Genomic DNA, 19,831 nt, shown 5'->3' with positions numbered 1-19,831 from the left:
GAAGACTCAAGACCAGAGCAATCAAGTGACGTATGAACGATCACACAGCTGAGACTCAAACCAGCTTTAGAAAACAAGCCTGGGGCTCTCCTGTCCCCCACCCTGGTCCTGCACCCACCAGTCAGGACAAGCATTAGTTGGAAGTGGGCTGAAGGCAAGGTAGGCTCCAGGGCAGATGTGACACAGGGAGTTTAACTGAAGGCAAAATTCTGGCAATTGTTATTAATATTTTATAGCTTTAATAAAGAAATTAGTGGCAGACTATAACATGCCATTGGACTAAGATGGATTATGAAAGCTTTTCAGCAGATAAAATGGGGGCAAATGGTTAACATTTTCAAAAGAACAGGGAGTATCCTTTCTAAACAGGAAGAACTGGCTTGAATTCAAAGCAGTTATGTAACTCCTGACTTCTGTCAAGGCCCTCTCTTAGGCAGATAAGTGATATTTTATTCATGATCCTTCCCTAATTTTTACATTCCTAATTTTTACATTTTTTACATCTACCTATGAATAAAATTGCTATCTTGCTGAACTGAAAACTAGTCAGCAGTTTTCCTTAGATAATTTCTTTATGTATAGATTATGTCTGCAGTATTAAAAAAGGCTTACAAATTTTTTATAGGAGTATCTAATTCCTTAATTCTAAATCAAAAGGATACATAAAAACACTTGTTTGTGAGTTTCTCGTTGTGTGTGTAGAAAAGAGAGGTAGACATAGATGCTGAAAGACAGACAATGAAATGGAGGCAAGAAGATAGAATTCAACAGAGTGAGATGTATTAAGGAGCTGGACCTCGTTGTGGTTAAAGAAAATGGTACTCTGGAGCCGAGCTTGGATTCCACACCTAGAATGAACGGGCAGGGCTCTCCATAGAACATGTGCTTCACTCTGTGCATTAAGGCATTCAAAAGGTGTTTCCCTTTCATCGTCCACCACACATTTATCAAGATCTTAGCATTGGTGCACCTGACTCCATTGGTAACTTGCAGAAGTAGAATGACACTGCTTGTCAAAATCAGGGTGTCTCCTGGAGGTTTTTATTGCCTTCAAGGTGTGTTTGGCTGTACTAACGACTCTCTCTTATTATACTCTTAGAAGACAGGAGCATTGATAGGAACTGAGAGAAGTGGTAGGTCTGTCCCAGTTCTATTCAGAGAGGACCCCTTTAAAGCAGCAAGTAGAAAAGTGACTCCATGTTAGTATTTTGCAGGCCTTCAAGTCCCATTCACCCAGGGATACTTGTCAAAAATGCAGATTCTTGGGGGAGGGAGGGGGATGGACTGGGAATCTGGGATCGGTAGTTGCAAACTATTACATTTAGAATCGATAAACAACAAGGTCCTGCTGTATAGCATAGGGAACTATATCCAATCTCCTGGGATAAACCATAATGGAAAAGAATATTTAAAAAAGGAAGGTATATATGTGTAAAACTAAGTCACTTTGTTGTAGCGCAGAGATGGGCACAACACTATGAATCAACTATACTTCAATTAAAAAATAAATAAGTAAATAAATAAATAAAAATGCAGATTCTTTCCAAATCAGAATCTCTGGGTCTGGGGCCCAGGAATATGCATTTTAAACAAACTGCCAGGTGTTTCTGGTACAAATTAGCACTTGGAAACCTCTGCCCACCACTACAGGAAGGGGGCTGGCACTCTTCATAAGTGGCGCCTCGTCTACATTCCTGCAAAGGGGTCTGTGTGTGCTGAGGGAGAGAGCAGTGGCGGAGGAAACGTGGGGACTGGTAAGCCATCAAAGGCCATTCTCTCTCTCATCTCATCCTGCTCAAAACCACTTTGGGGACAAGCAGCCCAGCTGAACTCATCTGGAAGAGCTTTCCAGTGAGCCTGAGGTTCCTAATAGCAGTGAGAACTGCCAGGAATTGAGGAGCTCCGCCAGGACGCCCCTCCTTCCCTCTGTTGTCTAGATTTAGAGATCACCTCGTAGAGAGCCAGCATCCCTGGCAGGAGTCCTATCTTACAGACTAGAAGTTCGCGCCTTAATTATCTGTTAATTCTTTAAAAATGATTAGTTGACAACATTGCGAGAATAAGGACAGGTTACAGGGAAGGAAGGCACCTGAGGGAGGGCAGAAAGGGACATTAGTAGAGAGGTGGCAAGGCGGCATATCCTCTGCCACTCAAAGTCACCCTAGCTGTCAAGGTGCCCCATCGCACTGGTGCTGAAGGAGCACCCTCTGCAGACGTGCAGAATGGTTTGCTCACGCTTCTCTGCATCACAGTCTGGGTCTTTGGGGAGGGGAGGGTTGGACAAGCAGGGCCTCGGTGGTGGGGCTCAGTCTGTCAGTAGCACCAGAGTGAGCCCTCTACCAGAGTCATCTTAAGGGCAGGGCAACAGGTTTTAATCCAGCAGGTGATCTGGGAAAATCACCTGATTTGACCAAAAGCCAAATTTTGTTAAGAAGAGATTCTTAACCACTATGGAGAGAATACCAAACCTGCAGGTTTTCTCATTCAAATGTGGAGCCCCCCCACTCTGTTTCTTGAAACAAGTTTCTATCTTATGGTAAACAAGATGGGGTATCTGAGTCATTGACAGTCCAGAGAAAGGGCAGTGATGAGAGGATGGACCCTGGAGCCAGACCACTGGGGAGTGAATCCTGGCTCCACTGCTTCCTATCTGTGTGACCTTGGGCTAGTTATTTCACCTCTCTGTGCCTCAGTTTCCTCATCTGTAAAATGAGGATTCAAGTAGTGCTTTCCACATAGCATTATAGTGAGGATTAAGTGAAACAGAGTTTGCCAAGCACTTAGAACTCAGCAAGTCCCTTATGCATATTTGCTGCTATTATTTTTCTTAGTCTCTCTGCCTAAGGCTGCTTCACAACAAAGACCAAAAGAGGGGTCTTAGAGTTGAAGGGGAACAGAAACCTTGTGTCATCTGTATGGCTGATGTTCTTTCAAGATCAACAGTGGCTCTTTTGACTGAACTGCTGTCTTCTCTCCTCCCACAAATCCTGCCGAGGGCACTGCTGGGCCACAGTCCAAGCATCTTCTGTTGGGGCAGCAGGTTCTCAGGTCCTCTTTTAAGAGCCTTTTAAGGGAAAAGGAGGTGGGATGGCAGATGAATCAACCTCCTATTTTGTACAGTTCAGCTAACAGGGCAAATAATGTACACCAAATTATTATTGGTAGGGCTTCCCAGGACAAGACTGAAAATGAAATTCTGTTAGAGGGACAGTCCATTCAGGGTATAAAATGGAATTATCTTCACCAAGATTAAATCACACTTCCTGACTGTGACAGAGCGTTTCCAGGGAGAGTAAGCGCCATGCAGCCCTTAATGCCACTCGTTCACTGTTGCTCAGGACTCCTACCCCCACTGGCTGTCTAACCCCATTCAGCCTCCCCCGCCCGGCCCACTGCGGTTTGAGTCTTTGAAACAGAGAGCTGGGTGCGGAAACAAGACTAGGCTCCCTCTGGTCCGGGGAAATGTTGGCCATGGGAATTCTGGAGGGGAACTGGAGCCAGACACTCACACATGCTATAGATGCTAACTTTAAATTTGATGTTAATTATAATCAAGGATGTTTAAAATCCATGTTGTAATTCTAATAACTACCACTAACCCATCATTCTGGGTGGTCTCATCTGTATGACCCTGTTAGGAAATTTATTCATGAATTCAATAGTTATGTCCCGGGACTTCCCTGGTGGCGCAGCGGTTGGGAATCCGCCTGCCAGTGCAGGAGACACAGGTTCGAGCTTGGTCCGGGAAGATCCCACATGCCACGGAGCAACTAAGCCCGTGCGCCACAACTGCTGAGCCTGCGCTCTAGAGCCCATGAGCCACAACTACTGAAGCCCGCACGCCTAGAGCCCATGCTCCACAAGAGAAGCCACTGCAATGAGAAGCCCGCAAACCGCAATAAGTAAGTGTAAATAAATAAATAAATAAGCTCACAACTCAGCCAATGAAAAGCCACTATTCTTCGAACTCTTCCGATGGACTCTTTGTTTACTATCGCCCTTCCAGCTTCCTTTTCCCTTCTTTAAAAGAGTTCCCCTCTCCTTGTGGCCTGGCAGCAGGGATCTGCGCATAATTGACCATGGTTGCAGACCCTCAGATTGCAATTCTTTACTGATCCCAAGTAAACTCATTTTTGCTGGAGAAGTAACTGGCAGTCTATCTATTTATGGTCAACAGGTATTATAATGATGCTTGGCATTTTTCTCAGCACTTGGGCCTGGGAAGCTGAGTAAGCCATCAGGGAGCCCACAATCTGGCACTGTGGCACTGCATTCAGCCCCTGTCAAGCACTTTGCACAAAACGGGCACACAACAAAAGTCTTAGGGGAGCTGGCAGAAATTGCTGATTCACTGCTGGGTCTCTCTAGTTTTGGTCAGTTTGACATAACAAAATACCTCAGAAAAAACAATGGTTTTAAACACTGCCTCTACAAATATTGAACAAAACCCTTTTATAGTATGTCATTAGTTAAAAATTCCCCGCTCCAATACTGAGTCTTTAAAAACTAGGAGATGGCGGGAAAAGCTTTAGTCTTTAAACAGAGAAAATAGTTTTCCATTGCTTTATGTAATCACTTACAAAACTAAAATATATGTTCACCATGGATATGCCCAATACTGCTCTGTTAAGAGGGGCACAGAGTGCTATGTCCAATTAATACAATCTACGGATATAAAAGGGTGAGAGAAGAACATCATGGACTGTTCTAAAGCCATAAAGTCGTTCTCCTTTCCTTCCCCTTCCACCTTGCAAAAGTATTCACTGATCTTTTCTTGTTTACTGTTTTCAGATCCTTGTTTTAAAACTGAATAGTTCTATAACATCCTATAAAAACAGACTACAAGGAGAGAGCCTGTCCCAGGGATTGAATTCTCTCCATCCCACACAATAAAAGAATGCAATGAAAAAAAACCCAAAGAAAATATAGTTTACAATCCAAAAAACATCTAGCTTAGTATCCACCTAAGTACTTTTGTTAGACCTGTTCTTTGGAGAAACTGAAATAAGGCTTCATGTGCCTTATTATGTGAATGGTTGACATAATTATGCACGAGGCAGGAGAATCTGCAACATCATGGCATTCTTGACAGTGGCCCCCCAAAGCCCCCAACACATTGGCTTATTTCTTTTTCTGCCTTCCTTTTTCCTCCTCTCTCTTTCCCGTTAGTGGAAGGCAAATCTCTGTTATGCCATACCCTGCAGCTTTAACCTGCCAGAGGGCTCCTTCTCCGCTCTCTCCTGGGGGACTGGTCCAGCCCCTCTTACTGGCCAAGTTCATCTCTCTTTTGGCTCTGACTCTCTCAGGCTGGATTCCCATTGTTAACCCTCTAATCCTGCTGGGGAAGGGCCTCTGGCAGCACTGCCATTTAAATTCTTATTATTTTAACTTTAGAAAACAGCCCTCTTACCAGATACATTTCTCTCTTTCCCCCTTCTCACCCAAACCCTGCCAATTCTACTCCTAAAGCCTCTTAAATCTGGGCGCGGCTGTTGATCTCCACTACTTGGTGGGGGCCACTCCCCTCTCACCTGGTTCACCTCCTCCCTGCTTTGCATGCCCCGCCCTCTCCTCCGTTTCACTCTCGTAGTGCTGCTACATGGCTTTCTCCTAAAATACAAATCTGACCCCGGTAGCATTTATCATCAGTGGCTTCCTGCTGCCCTCAAAATAAAGTCCAAATACCCTGAATTAAAAGTTCTTCCCTAAAACTCACTATCTGTACTGTTTTCCTTCATCATTGTGGTTTCAAGGCTCACCTGAAGTATTTCTATGGTATTAGAGAAACTCATGAATATCGTTTAAGTTAATATAATAATAATAATAAATGTGAGGAATCAAGACATACATTTCTCATGTAATAATATACCTGTTTGTAGCCATGTATTGTACTTTGGTGACCCTTCAGGAACAACTAGTTTTGTAGTTCTGAAGTAGACTTAATTATCCCAAATGCTTTCTTTGCCCAAATTAATGAGTTGTGTAACACATATGCCAGGGTTAGAAAAGAAAGATATGGCCGGTGTGCTTACTGGAAATCAAAAGCTTTAGGACCAGTATTCCTTCCCACTTTTTTTTTTTTTTTTTTTTTAAGCAGTAGTGAGGAGGGGAAAAATGACCAAACTGGGGTCCAAAAAGAGAAGATAAGAGGGCAACAAAGACATATCAAGCCACTGAATGACTAATTCTACTTTAGGCTGGTCCTGGTCGAAGCATGACAGCTAACAGGTACTCAAATTCTTTGTGAACAGTCTCTCATTTCATTTTAATCTCCACAGCCACAGTAAGAGATGCGTAAGATTATTCATATTTTATAGGTGAGGAGATAGACTGGCAATATTTATTTTGCCTCCTATGGTAATCGCTGGTTAAATATATACCACTTAGAGTTTTAAGGGCAAATACTCAACCTTCCTGTTTCCCTGGAGGGAAGGGAGTTTCCAGGTCCCAGGAAGGAGGAGTGAAGTTTCTGCTCAGTCTTCTCACTCAGCCCTTCCCTGGGGGGAGGGGTGGCCTACCCATCAGTGATGAGGTTAGGAGAACAGCTCAGCCAGGCCCCCTGGGCTTTTTCACTCTCTTCTTTTCAGCTTGTCTGTCTTCAACATCTATCCTCTATACCTGGCTTGTGTGCTAAGTAGAGAGGCGGGCCTGTGGCCCAGTTCAGCAGAGACGGAAACCCCTGGTGGCTGCATATATTAGCCACATCCTCCAATCTGGCTTTCATCAGTTGATAAAGCTAATATTTGGATTTCTACTGTCTTATTTCTCAGTTGGTTGGGACCATAAGAGGGGAAGACAGAGGGCTATTAATTGGCTCCCTAAAAGCCAAATTACAGGCACATAATAGGCACTCAATAAATATTTGTTAAATGAATGAATGAATTTGTCCAAGGCCGCAAAGCTAATAAACCACAGAGACTTGAATCTATGTCTGACAGAAAGAGCCCATGGTTTTCCAAAATTCCCGCTTCCGTGCTTCTTGTAGAGTGTTCTATTTCCAGGCTTCAATTCACGCTTCAGCATGGCTGCCAGGAAACTGGAAACAAAGGCTGGTGTAGGCATTAACTACCTCAAAAACACACGTCTGCCTAAGGACTTAGCTGATAATCTGTTTGCCTACAGCAGTGACTAGGGCCGAGTTCAGCCTGTCTGCCTGTCGTCCGCTGTACTGACTGAGCCCTCAGATACATGAAGAGGGACCTGGAGGATGACAGAAGCAGTGCAGGTGGCACCAGCAGTGCATGTAACAGACCAGGGAGGAGAAAGGCAGGCAGCCAAGCATGAAGCAGGATGTGCACAAAAGGGGCAGGGCAAGGGCCTGGGGACCAAGGGGAGAATGAGGCCCAGAGGGATTTCGGGGAATGGAGGATGGGAAGGAGGCAGGGGAAGGAAGAATGAACAGAAAAATCCCAGGAGAACAGAAGGCCATAGAGACAGGAAATAAAAGTATGTCCAAACAAAGAGCATAAAGCGGAGGCAGATAAAAGAACAAGAGTAAATCACTAGCTATGAAAACAGCCACAAACTGATTTTCCATTTCATGTCAAGATGATGAAAAGTGAGGGCTGTCCTGTGTGCCAGCAGCCTTCAGGAACTAAGAAATAAAACACTCAGGTTGAAAATAGTTTGGGGAGCCAGAGGATGACAAGATTCCTCCTGCAGACAAAAGTGAAATTAAAGGAATGACCGCATCTTCTACCCCTTTTCCCCACCGATCCCCCTCCAGTCACAAAAGAGGGAGGAGCTGCTTGGCGGGCAACCACGTATGACCTCAGCGGGGACCCTGTTCTGACTGAGCTAATATGGTTGCTTTTTAAGAGAATCTGGTAGAACTCAGGATTGTGTGTTCACAAACACCATAGAAAAAACAGGGTCATCGCTGCCTTCCAAGCAGTTTTTTTCAGTCCGTTTAAAGGCCGGACTTCGTCTTTTTTTCCCCTCACTAGAGCAGCGCACAAAGAATTCTCTGACACACTGCACCCACTGCAGATGAAAGTGCTTAAGTGTGAGTGAAAGCAACAATGTTTAGAGTGACATTTACTAGCTGCAAACAGTGAAATCAGAGAGCTCCAGTTCATGGAGATTAAATGTCAGGCTTTAAAACATTTAGCAGAGTATTCGCTATGGAAGTTTTTAAAATTTAGGATTTGGTTTTACACTGCAAACAGCACTTAAGAGTTTTTAAAGCAAACAACTGAGTCATAAGCTGAATAAGAATATATATTTTGTACTGAAGATGAGACAAGTGTAGGACAGTCACAGAGTTTGGCTCAACACTGCCAGAGGTGCTTGCTGGTCTTCACCTGTTCAGATGAATAAGAGAAAAGTGACAATCCCCACACTTCATGTTTTGGAAAATACAAGTCAAAATCCAGAAAACAGGAGTTTCTAGGCACATAATTTTCCACACTGGGCATGGACTTTACAAGCCCAAGCGTTTTTACATTACTGTTTCAGAATGAATGCTTTTTAATGCACCTATAAAAAGTCAGAGCAGAAAACAGATCCCCTTTCTCTTTTAAGAATATTTTCCATGGATAAATTTATGCATGATAAAATTGGCTATAAGTGCCAAATATAACATCCATTTGAACACGATTAAACAATAAAATCTCCAAATCTGACAATATCAGCAGTCCATCCTTCCTTCATTCAAAAAAGCTGGTAAGCACCTTCTCTATTTTGCTTCTTGTGAGGTGCTGGACAGATACAAAGCCAATGAAAATGATTAACATTTCAAGCTTTGTTCTAAACACTTTATAAGCATTATATTATCCCCATTTTACAGATAAGAAAACTGGGGCTTCCAGAGGTTAAGGACTTCGCCCAAGACCATAGGATCACCAAGTCATGTAGGATTCAAACTCTAGCCACTGACTCCAAAGCCTGAGCAATTAACTTCTATTCAAGGAACTCTCAGTCTGGCAGAAACCACAGGCACGTGAACAAATAAAGATTAACGCAAGAATATGACACAACAAAGATATGAACAGAGACACAGAGTGAGTAATTCTGTCTCAGGTCTGGGACCCAAGGAGGAGACATTTAAGCTGGGTCTTGATGTATGAGGAGGAGTTTTTCAAGGTGAAAAAGGTAACAGTTACCCTAGGCATAGGGAGCTACACTACCCAAACATGGAGGGCTTGGCATGTCGATGGAATGTTCAGCATTCACGGTATATTTGAAGGGGGGTGACCATGGAGGCCAGCAAACAAGGATATTATAATAGTCTGGATGAAGATATAAAGGAAGGTTGGAGCAGGGGAAACAGAGGATGCCGTTGTTTGGACAGCAGAAGTGATGGCCTGTGACCCACTAGATGTGCACAGTGAGGGAGATGAATCCATAGTTTCTAGCTTTTTAAGACTACTGTAAAGACTGAGAATAAAGGAAGTAAGACAGATTGAGGAGCGGGGTTAGAGAAGAGGAAGATGGTACCTTGTTTAGTTTTAGAAAAGCTGAGTTACAGATACTTGAGGGATATCTGGGCATCCTCTCTACTACACTCTCTACTTTAATAAACACTGAGAGCCTCTTGTACCAAGTACTAAGGAAGTTAAAAGAGAACAAAACTGGGTCTTGCCTTTTCAGAGTTCATGTACTGTATAGTCTGGCTCTCAGTGGTGGTAATATATTAGGGAACTAACAAGATCATTTCTGGTTGTTACAGTGACTGAGGGGTGCTACTTGCACTTAGTGGACAGGTGCCAGCGATACAGATATTCTGCAATATTTAGTCTGTTTCATACAACAAAGCACTATCCTGTATCTCACTGGTCATCCATATGGGTGATAATCCATTTACAATTATCTGAGCTTAGAACCTAATTCTGTTTTACAAAGAAAAACAAAAATATTTTTGCCTGTTTTATATATACACCGAATTTTTCCGAATAGAACTACCATGGAAACTGAAGGAAGACTGTTGTACTTTGTTTTGTTTGGACTTTTACCAAGAGTGTTCACTACTTAAGAAAATTACATCAGGAGTTGGGGGAGATGAAAAAGTTCTGGAGATGGAAGATGGTGACAGTTACACAACAATGTGAATGTACTTAATGCCATAGAACTGTACACTTAAAAATGATGAAAATGACATACTTTATGTTACATATTTTAAAATAAAATAACTTATAAATTGAAAAAAATTAAAGAGAAAAAGAAAAAGAATATTACATCATGGGCAGCAAACCTACTCATAGTTTTTGAAAAGTTACCGATGCAATGTGCCTCCACCAGTCTGCACTGTAGCTGTCCTAATCGTGCTACTCCCACATTCCAAATCTATCTACTTCACAGTGTCTCCTGGTGTGGTCATACCTGGAGATACTGTAAAACATGTAATTTGATTACAAATTACTTTCTTTTTCTTTCTACCTTTGATTGCAACTAGGGCATTATATTGTATTTTTGGAATTATGTGCTGCATAGGTGGGTTATATTAACTATGAATTTCATTTCAGGATAGGGAAGGGTGTGTTATATTTGTTATAAAAAGAATACATTAGTTTGAAAGGGTTGAGAATCACTAGTGAGAGAGACATATATAAACGGAACTAAAGTACAAGGAAAACCATGGCAGCACCTCAGAGAGGTAAAAGTACAAAGGAAGAACAAGGGGAAGAGATATAATTGGCCATGTAGGGTCTGGGAAGGCCCATGGAGTAAGTATGATGTGAGCAGGTGCTGACTGACATCCTCTGTTAGAAGAATTCCAAAGATATGGGGCTTGGTATCTGCCTCCAATGATGTCCATTCTTTCTGCCATGGCGTTGATTTTTATCAAGTTCTTTTCGATGTTCTTCCTGTATCTCCCCCACAATGGCCCTCGTTCTGGGAGGCCCCAGTGGGCAGAGCATGATGAATTCCTAGCCCATGCAGCATCTCTGCCAGAATCTGAAAACTGTGGTCTCTGTAATACTCTCTGGTTAATCTTCTCTTCTTTCGGCTAAATCTCCCTGCTTCCTCCAACTGTTTCTCATATAACTTGGTTTCATGTTCCCTTACTATCTGGGTCATTTTCCTCTGAACATGCTCCAATTTGTCAGTGGCCCTTTAAAAGTGTGGTGCCTAGAACTGAATGTGGTTTCCAGCTCTGAAATGTATAACTGTATTTCCTAATATCCCCCCAAAAGGGGAAAATGTTACTGCTCCACACAGTGAGATCAGGATGGGGGAGGGAACAGGGGAGATCTGTCTTAATCATCATTGTATTGCCAGTGTTGAAAATTTTTCCTTTTTTGTTTAAACAAGTTAAATCTGAATTTTTAATGGTCGCAAATAGAGGTCTGATCTCAAAGAGCTTTTTTTTCTTCCTCGTTTGTTTTTGTTTTGAGGATACAATGAAAATGTGGGTTTGGCTAATAAACACTAAAAATTATTTTTATTGCCAATAGCATCTGTTTACCACCATCCTATAGTCATTTCTTGTCTGCCAACGTCCCAAGTCAATCTAGCCAAGATTGGCAAGGGTGTCACGTCACCCTTTCCAGGGGCTTGGCCTGTAAACTGGAATTAGTATTTCTGCATTAAGCATGGACCTGGTGTGTGTGGAAAGCCCCTGCACTCCTGTGTGTCTAGTGAACGTCAGCTTGAGCCCCACCATGCGTAATTCCATCTAGGCTCCTGATTCTTCATGCCATTTTGGTCTGAGACTGAAAGCTTGCAATAACCTGACTGGCTCTTACCAACATTCTGTCCCCTCGGACTGAAACAGCACCAGCTCATCTCTTCATTCTAGATGCTAAGGGCTCTTGAACCACAGTGACACTGTCCACTGGTCTGAATCTTTGGAAGCTACAGCAGAACTCTGCAGAAGAACATCACTCTGACATAAATGCCAGCTTGCTATCCACCCGGAATGCAGAGACTTCAACTAACTGACCAACAAATAGGGGACAGGTTAGCCTCAGAAGTTTAAGCACTTTATGTCACATCTGCTGGCTGCCCAAGTCCCGATACACTTTTGCTGCTGAAAAGACCAGCTCAAAGGTAAACTATGTGAGAGCTGGGTTATTTGTCTGTTTTGTTAGTTAATGTACCCCAAGCCCTTGGAACAGTGTTTAGCATATAACAGCTGCTCGACAGATATTTGTTGAATGAATTAATGAAATGAGCTGGTATGGCAGATATCTATCTTTGTTTTGCCCAGTATTCTCTCCTTTTGAGAACTGCTTCTTGATCGTGCTGCCAATCATGAGACTGAACAAGCTAGCAAACGGTGTTACGAGTCTGGAGCTTATTAATCTGCATGTCCCTAGCCCCTAGATTCCCTACAATTCAAGCAGGTATCTGCACTCCTTCTCACTTCTGGAGAATCCGAGGCAAAATGTCAGGAGGTTTGATGAATGTGAGTGGTACATTTTGCAGGTAGATCATTCAGAGGCTAAACTTTATGTGAATGTCAATCACAAAACCCAAGACAACAGGATAAAATGAATCTCTAAGCTTATGCTTCTAATATTATTGATCTTCATAACTAATCAAATACTAGTGTCATAATTTATCTTATTCACATTCAAATAAATTTGAGATGAAACTTTTTCAAACTTCTAATGACGGATGAAATACAGTTTTTATAATGTCAGCTTTACCATGATAATGTTATTTAAGGTTTCTCAGAAAAAAAATAATCTGTGAAATATGGAAAAAATATATATTGGATTAAAATGATCCAATAAGTGGGGGGTGGGAAAGAGAGCAATAGTTGGATAAGGCTTTTTAAAAATTGTGGTAAAATACACATAACAAAATTTACCCTTTTAACCATTTTTAAGTGTACAATTCAGCATCATTAAGAACATTTATAATGTGTGCGACCATCGCAACTAACCATCTCTAGAACCTTTTCATCATACCAAACAGAAACTCTGTACCCAATAAATAATAACTCCCCACTATCCCCTCCTCCCAGGCCCTGGTAATCTCTATTCTACTCTTTATGAATTTGCCTATTCTAGGTACATCATATAACTGGAATTAAACAATATTTGTCTTTTTTTTTTGGTCTGGCTTATTTCATTTAGCATAATGTTTTCAAGTATAGATGTTGTAGCATGTACCAGAATTTCATTCCTTTTTATGGCTGAATAATATTCCATTGTATGTATATACCACATTGTGTTATCTATTCATCTGTTGATGGACACTAGGGTTGTTTTCCCCTTTTGGCTAGTGTGCTATGAGCACTGGTGTACAAGTATCTGTTTGAGTCCCTGATTTCAATCATTTTGGGTAAACCTAGGAGTGAAATTGGTGGATCATATGGTAATTCTATGTTTAACTTTCTGAGGAACCTACATAAGGGTTTTAAAGATAACTTATAAAATTAAAAAAATTATTAATTTAGGAACTATATTATGCAATAAGAAAGTTATTCCTCACCTGATACTTCAAATATCATTACTGGAGACAGAAAGGCTGCTGTAGTAAATAGAACAGAGGATACATCATTTCCTTGTAGTGAAGGAGGAATTTCCAAATAACTATAGATCCCCATGAAGGTAATATGTGACAATAATTGCAACTTGCTAAAATGTAAACACCAGGATATTCACAAACACGAAATATAGTCTTCTTTAGAAAACTCAAACTTTCATTCAGAAATAAAGAAAGAATGAATCCCACTATATAATCATACAACTGTAGTCTCTGTATGCAAAATAATTGATCAGTTTGCTTCTAAAGTGTAAAGGTTATGAAAGACTAGGAAAGACTGGAGAAATGTCAGAGATTAGAAGAGACGATGGAGACCTCGTAAGTAACCAGGATTGGAATCTCGGATTGGATCTCGAACAGAAAAAGTATGATGACGGAAAAACTCACGAAATCCAAATAAAGGCTGTAATTTAGTTAATAGTTATTATACCACTGTTAATATCTTGGTCTTGATAACTGTACTATAGTTATGTAAGATATTAATTCCAGTGAAAGCTGGATGAATGATATACAGGAATTCTCTACTATTTTTGCAACTTTTGTGTAAGTTTAAAATGATTGCAAAATAAAAAGGATTCCATATTTTAAAGAAATTATACCATTTCTCTACAATCTCTTTCAGAGGATAGAACTGGAGGGACTACTCCCTAACTCATTCCACGAGGCCAGAATTTCCCTAGTTCCAAAACCAGACAAAGACTTTACAAGAAAACTACAGACCAATATCTCTCACGAACACAGATGCAAAAATTCTCAACAAAATATTAGCAAATTGAATCCACAATGTTTGAAAATAATTATACACCACAATCAAGTGGGATTTATTCCATGTATGCAAGTCTGGTTCGACATTTGAAAATCAGTTCATGTAATCTATCACAACAACAGGCTAAAGAAGAAAAATCACATGATCATATTAATGGATGGAGAAAAGAAGCATTTGATAAAATCCAAATCCATTCATGATTTAAAAAAAACTCTTAGTAAACTAGGAATAGAGGGGGAACTTCCTCAATTTGATAAAAAATATCTACAAAAAACCTACAGCTAACATTATACTTAATGGTGAGAAACTAGGAGATTTTCCACTAAGATCAGGAACAAGGCAGGGATGTCCCCTTTCATCACTCCTTTTCAACATTATACTATAACGTCCTAGCTAATGTAATGGGATAAGAAAAGGAAATAAAAGGTGTACTAATTGGGAAGGAAGAAATAAAACTGTCTTTGTTGGCAGATAGCATGATCTGAAAGAACTGACCAAAAAATTCCTAGAACTAATAAGTGATTATAGGAAGGTTATAGGATATAAGGTTGATACACAAAAGCCAATCACTTTTCTATTGAACAATTGGAATTTTAAATTAAAAACACATAACCATTTACAATAGCACCCCAAACAATGAAGTACTTAGATATAAATCTAACAAAATATGTATAAGATCTATATGAGGAAAACTATAAAACTCTGAAAAACAGAATCAAAGAAGAATGAAATAGATATTCCATGTTCATGGATAGGAAGACTCAGTATTATCAAGATGTCAGTTCTTCCCAATTTGATCTATAGGTTCAATACAATCTTAGTCAAATTCCCAACAAATTATCAATATTTTGTGGATATCAATAAACTAATTTTAAAGTTTATATGGAGAGGCAAAAGACACAGAACAGACAACATAATATTGAAGAAGAATAAAGTTAGTGGACTGACACTACCTGACTTCAGTAAGTACGTACTGACTTTGTACTTACAATAAAGCTATAGTATCAAGACAGTGTGGTATTGGTGAAAGAATAGACAAGTATGTCAAAAGAACAGAATAGAGAGCCAGAAATAGAGCCACATAAATACTGATATTTGACAACAGAGTGAAGGCAACACAATGGAACAAAGATAGTCTTTTCAACAAATGATGTTGGAACAACTGGACATCTACATGCAAAAAAAAAAAAAAAGGAGAGAATCTAGACATAGATCTTACACCCTTCACAAAAACTAACTCAAAATGGATCATAGACATAAACGTAAAATGCAAAACCATGAAATTCCTAGAAGATAACACAGAAAATCTATATAACCTTTGGTTTGGCAATGACTTTTTAGATATAATACCAAAGGCACAATCCATGAAAGAAACAATTGAAAAGTTGGACTTCATTAAAATAAAAAACTTCTATTCTTTAAAAGACATTATCAAGAAAATGAAGACAAGCCACAGACTGGGAAAAAATATTTGCAAAAGGTATATCTGATAAAGGACTGTTATCCAAAAAAAAAACCAAAAGGACTGTTATCCAAAATATACAAAGAACTTTTAAAACTCAACAATGAGAAAATGAATAAACCAACTAAGAAACGGGCCAAAGATCTTTACAGACACTTCATCAAAGAAGACATACAGATAGCAAATAAGCATGTGAAAAGATGCTCCACATCATATGTCATTAGAGAAATGCAAATTAAAACAACGAGAGACCAGTACAAAGCCATAAAAATGGCCAAAATCCAGAACGCTGACAACATCAAATGCTGATGAAGATATGGAGCAACAGGGACTCTCATTCATTGTTGGTGGGAATGCAAAATGGTACAGCCGCTTTGGAAGGCAGTTTGGCAGTTTCTCAGATAATTAAACATACTCGTATCATATGACCCAGTAATTGTGCTTCTTGGAATTTACCCAAGGGATTAAAAACTTATGTATATGCAAAAACCTGCACACAGATGTTTATAACAGCTTTATTCACAACTGCCAAAACTTGAAAGCAACCAAGATATCCTTCAGCAGGTGAATGGATAACTAAACTGTGGTACAACCAGACAATGGAATATTATTCAGCACTAAAAAGAAATGAGTTATCAAGCCATGGAAAGACATGGAAGAACCTTAACTGCATATTACCACCTGAAAGAAGTCAATCTGAAAAGGCTACATACTGTATGACTGCAACTATAGGACATTCTGGAAAAAGCAAAACTATAAAGATAGTAAAAAAAAAAAAAAATTCAGTGATTGTCAGGAGTTGGGGCTGTGAGGAATGAATAAGCAAAGCACAGAGTATGTTTAAGGCAGAAACTACTCTGCATGATAATATAATGGCAGATATATGTCATTATATATTTGTAAAATATATAATGTGTAACACCAAAAGTGAACAATAATATAAATATCAGGACTTTGGGTGATAATGAGGTGTCAATGTAGGTTCATCAATTGTAACAAATGTACCACTCTGGCGAGGGACGGTGATGACGGGGTGGGGCTATGCATCTGTAGGGGCACAGGGTACATGGGAAATCTCTGTGCCTTCTGCTGAATTTTGCTGTAAACCTAAAACTGCTCTAAAAAATAAAATCTACTTTAAAAAAAAAAAGTGAGAGAAAGAAACAACAAGCTACAGTATACTGATATTTCTATCAGCCATGTGACTACTCATTTGTGTATTATGGATTTAGAAAATACCACAAGAATGAGTTAGTTCTTTTTGCCATTCCTAAGTTCTACAAAGAAAAGAAAGTTCTTATTAACTGGAAGGGAAAAAAATATCACCATATCATTCCATATTTAGTGAAAAGTTCTACAAATTTGGAAGAGAAAATTCCAACAGGGCCTAGCAGAAATATAAACAAGCAACGTTCCTCATTATATAAACAAAGAAATTGAATAAAGTCAGAGGAATCGTTCTTATCATATACTTAGAATACTGTGTGCTTCTCTGGCCACACTATGATCAGAAAGCCAACTCAGAAAAGAACAAGGCATATAAAAAAATAAATAAAATAAAATTCAAAAATTCAAAAAAAAGAAAAGAAAAGAATGAGGAATGGTGGGTGCATCTAAATTAGCCTAGAAACCTAAAGATTCCAATTACTTCCATATAAAACAGGATTAAGACTCTTTATTATTCCTTATTATTGAAATTCAAAAACTAAATTTGATCATCGTTTTAGTCTTCACTTCTAATGAGTAAAAGTGATAAAAAGTTTGGGGGGGGGGGGATGGATACATGTATATGTACGGCTGAGTCCCTTTGCTGTGCACCTGAAACTATCACAACATTGTTAATTGGCTATACTCCAATACAAAATAAAAAGTTTTTTAAAAAAGTGAATTTTAATTATTATTTCATCATATGAACTTCCATGTAAACATGGTTTGGATCTTTTGGTGAATGTCATGGTAATCCAAAATCTCTAGTTTAGGGAAATACTATACCATCCAACTTGGTGAGAAGTATAGTTGGAATTAAACTTATATGAACTATTTTCCAGTTGCTTTGTCTTATTAGAGAAAGCTACCAAGTTATTATAGTAGAGCCCAGTAAGATTTTGCTGCTCATTAAGTAATAATGAGTTCTCCACATTTGTTACTAAAAAAATACAAATGCCAGATTTGGTGGTCACCAAGGCTATGCTGACAGCGTTAGGGCAAGTTCTGAGGTACCTCTAATCAGGCAATCCTCTGCAGGTCAGTCACACACTACATCATCATACACTGCGTTTCCCCTTGAGAACATCTATACTCCAGGGCCAACAGGGCCTGTTCCAGGCAGCCCTGCTTTGGTGGAATTTCCTAGTATATCAAATTAGAATCAGTGAATCAAAGACTCAAAGCTGGAAGGAACCTTAAAGATCAAAAGTGGCATCATAGGAAAAAGTATAATTTGGTAAGATATTGTCCAACTCTGTGTCTGCGCTGTTGATTAAATGACAAAATAAAACAAAAAATAATCCAGGAGAATCTTTCCCTCTCAGCAAAGATATTAGTTGCCATATATTTGTAATCATAGAATTGTCTCATTTTTCCAATGCAGGACAAGTAACAGGCCATATTTGAACTTGACCAAAAACTATTGTTAATTTACAATTTATCCTAACCCTCTACTGCTTCTGATGGAAGTTTCCTGTGCTTTATAATAAAAATACAGCAACCAGAACCTGGATGTTTACAGCGTTTTGCCAACAATTAAACAATCCACCAAACCTGCACTGGCTCTGTAGACAAAAGAAATCAAAAAACGACTTCAGAGTTCCAAAACTAATTTATTGGTCTAATGAGGACTAGACTCCAACTTGGATATTTTACTGTTTTCTGGTCCCCAGTAAGATAAAACGCTTCAGCATATATTTTTAGAATTGAGTTATTTTTATTTTAATAGTATTGCCTTTAAATTACTTTTCCTTAAAAATAACAAAAACAAAACAAAAAACCCTCCAGCATTTCTAACTTTATGATTCTCTAATTAAATTATGAAACTCGATTATGAAACAACAGTTTAGTTTACTTTACCCAACTTTTATCATTTTGTGTTTAGAATCATTCTCAGAAATCCAAATTGGCTGATTACTGAACAAGTTCTAATTACTCCCCAGAGACTGTGGGAGCGGAGGGGTGGGGGGCTTTTAGCATTGTTCACTGTTTGGCTGGGAAACAGGCTTCCTCTTGTAGTGCCCGATCTGCTATTGATTTAAAAACTGACCTAAAGGGCTATTTGTTCTGGGCTCTTTGAAGTACATTTGCTGCACCCGCCTTCTGGAACTATTCTGTCAGACATCCTGAAGCCTTATGCCATATTCTTCACTGTGTAGTTTGTGAATGACGGGATAATGGCTCATTAACGTGCTCTCACCACCAAAAGAGGGCCTGGGATTTAAAACACCTCCAAATAATCACACTGGTGTTTCTGTCTTGAACCTTGAGGCGGTCAGTTCAGTTCCCAGTTCACATGATCCCTCCTTCCTACTCCTGGACTTGGGGCAGTGCCTGCTTCCTAAATTATATACTCTTCTGAGCATGAATGCCACCCATTTCTCATGGTCACCTCTGTCTTCCACGGTGCCCAGCTCAGGTGTCAGCTCACAGCAGTTATTCAATGTAAAATAATAACACCAATGTAAATAATTTATTTATTTACAATTATTTATAGATAAATTACAATTATTTGTAAATTTATTTACAGATAATTTTTTATTTGTAAATAATAACAAGTTTATAAGAAAATAACAAATTCAGGGGGGCTTCCCTGGTGGCGCAGTGGTTGAGAATCTGCCTGCCAATGCAGGGGACACGGGTTCGAGCCCTGGTCTGGGAAGATCCCACATGCCACGGAGCAACTAGGCCCGTGAGCCACAACTACTGAGCCTGCGCGTCAGGAGCCTGTGCTCCGCAACAAGACAGGCCGCGATGGTGAGAGGCCCGCGCACCGCGATGAAGAGTGGCCTCCGCTCACGGCAACTAGAGAGAGCCCTCACACAGAAACGAAGACCCACACAGTCAAAAATAAAAATAAATAATAAATTAATAAATTAAAAAAAAATAACAAATTCAGGAATGAATGACTTCAAAGGACAGAGATTCAGATTATAACCAGTAAAAAAATCTTGCTCTGA

The 19,831-nt window shown here is 39.7% G+C and overlaps 1 protein-coding gene across 2 annotated transcripts in view; it reads right to left on the bottom strand.

Annotated features, from left to right (window-relative positions):
- The window catches only part of ALG14 (ALG14 UDP-N-acetylglucosaminyltransferase subunit), a 101,220-nt gene that overhangs the window by 18,404 nt on the left and 62,985 nt on the right, over positions 1-19,831 (bottom strand). The window contains exon 4 of one of the 2 annotated variants that reach the window (XM_082386458.1): positions 2,902-3,064. The exons of the other annotated variant lie outside the window; for it this stretch is intronic. Within the exon in view, the coding sequence (XP_082242584.1) occupies positions 2,902-3,064 (163 nt within the window). The remainder of the gene's footprint in view (positions 1-2,901; positions 3,065-19,831) is intronic. 2 annotated transcript variants of the gene reach the window in all.

Source organism: Balaenoptera borealis (assembly GCF_965194805.1).
Source record: "Balaenoptera borealis genome assembly, chromosome: 1".
Classification (NCBI taxonomy): domain Eukaryota; kingdom Metazoa; phylum Chordata; class Mammalia; order Artiodactyla; family Balaenopteridae; genus Balaenoptera; species Balaenoptera borealis.
Note: the sequence above shows the minus strand (reverse complement) of the source record. Positions and strands in the feature narration are given on the sequence as shown.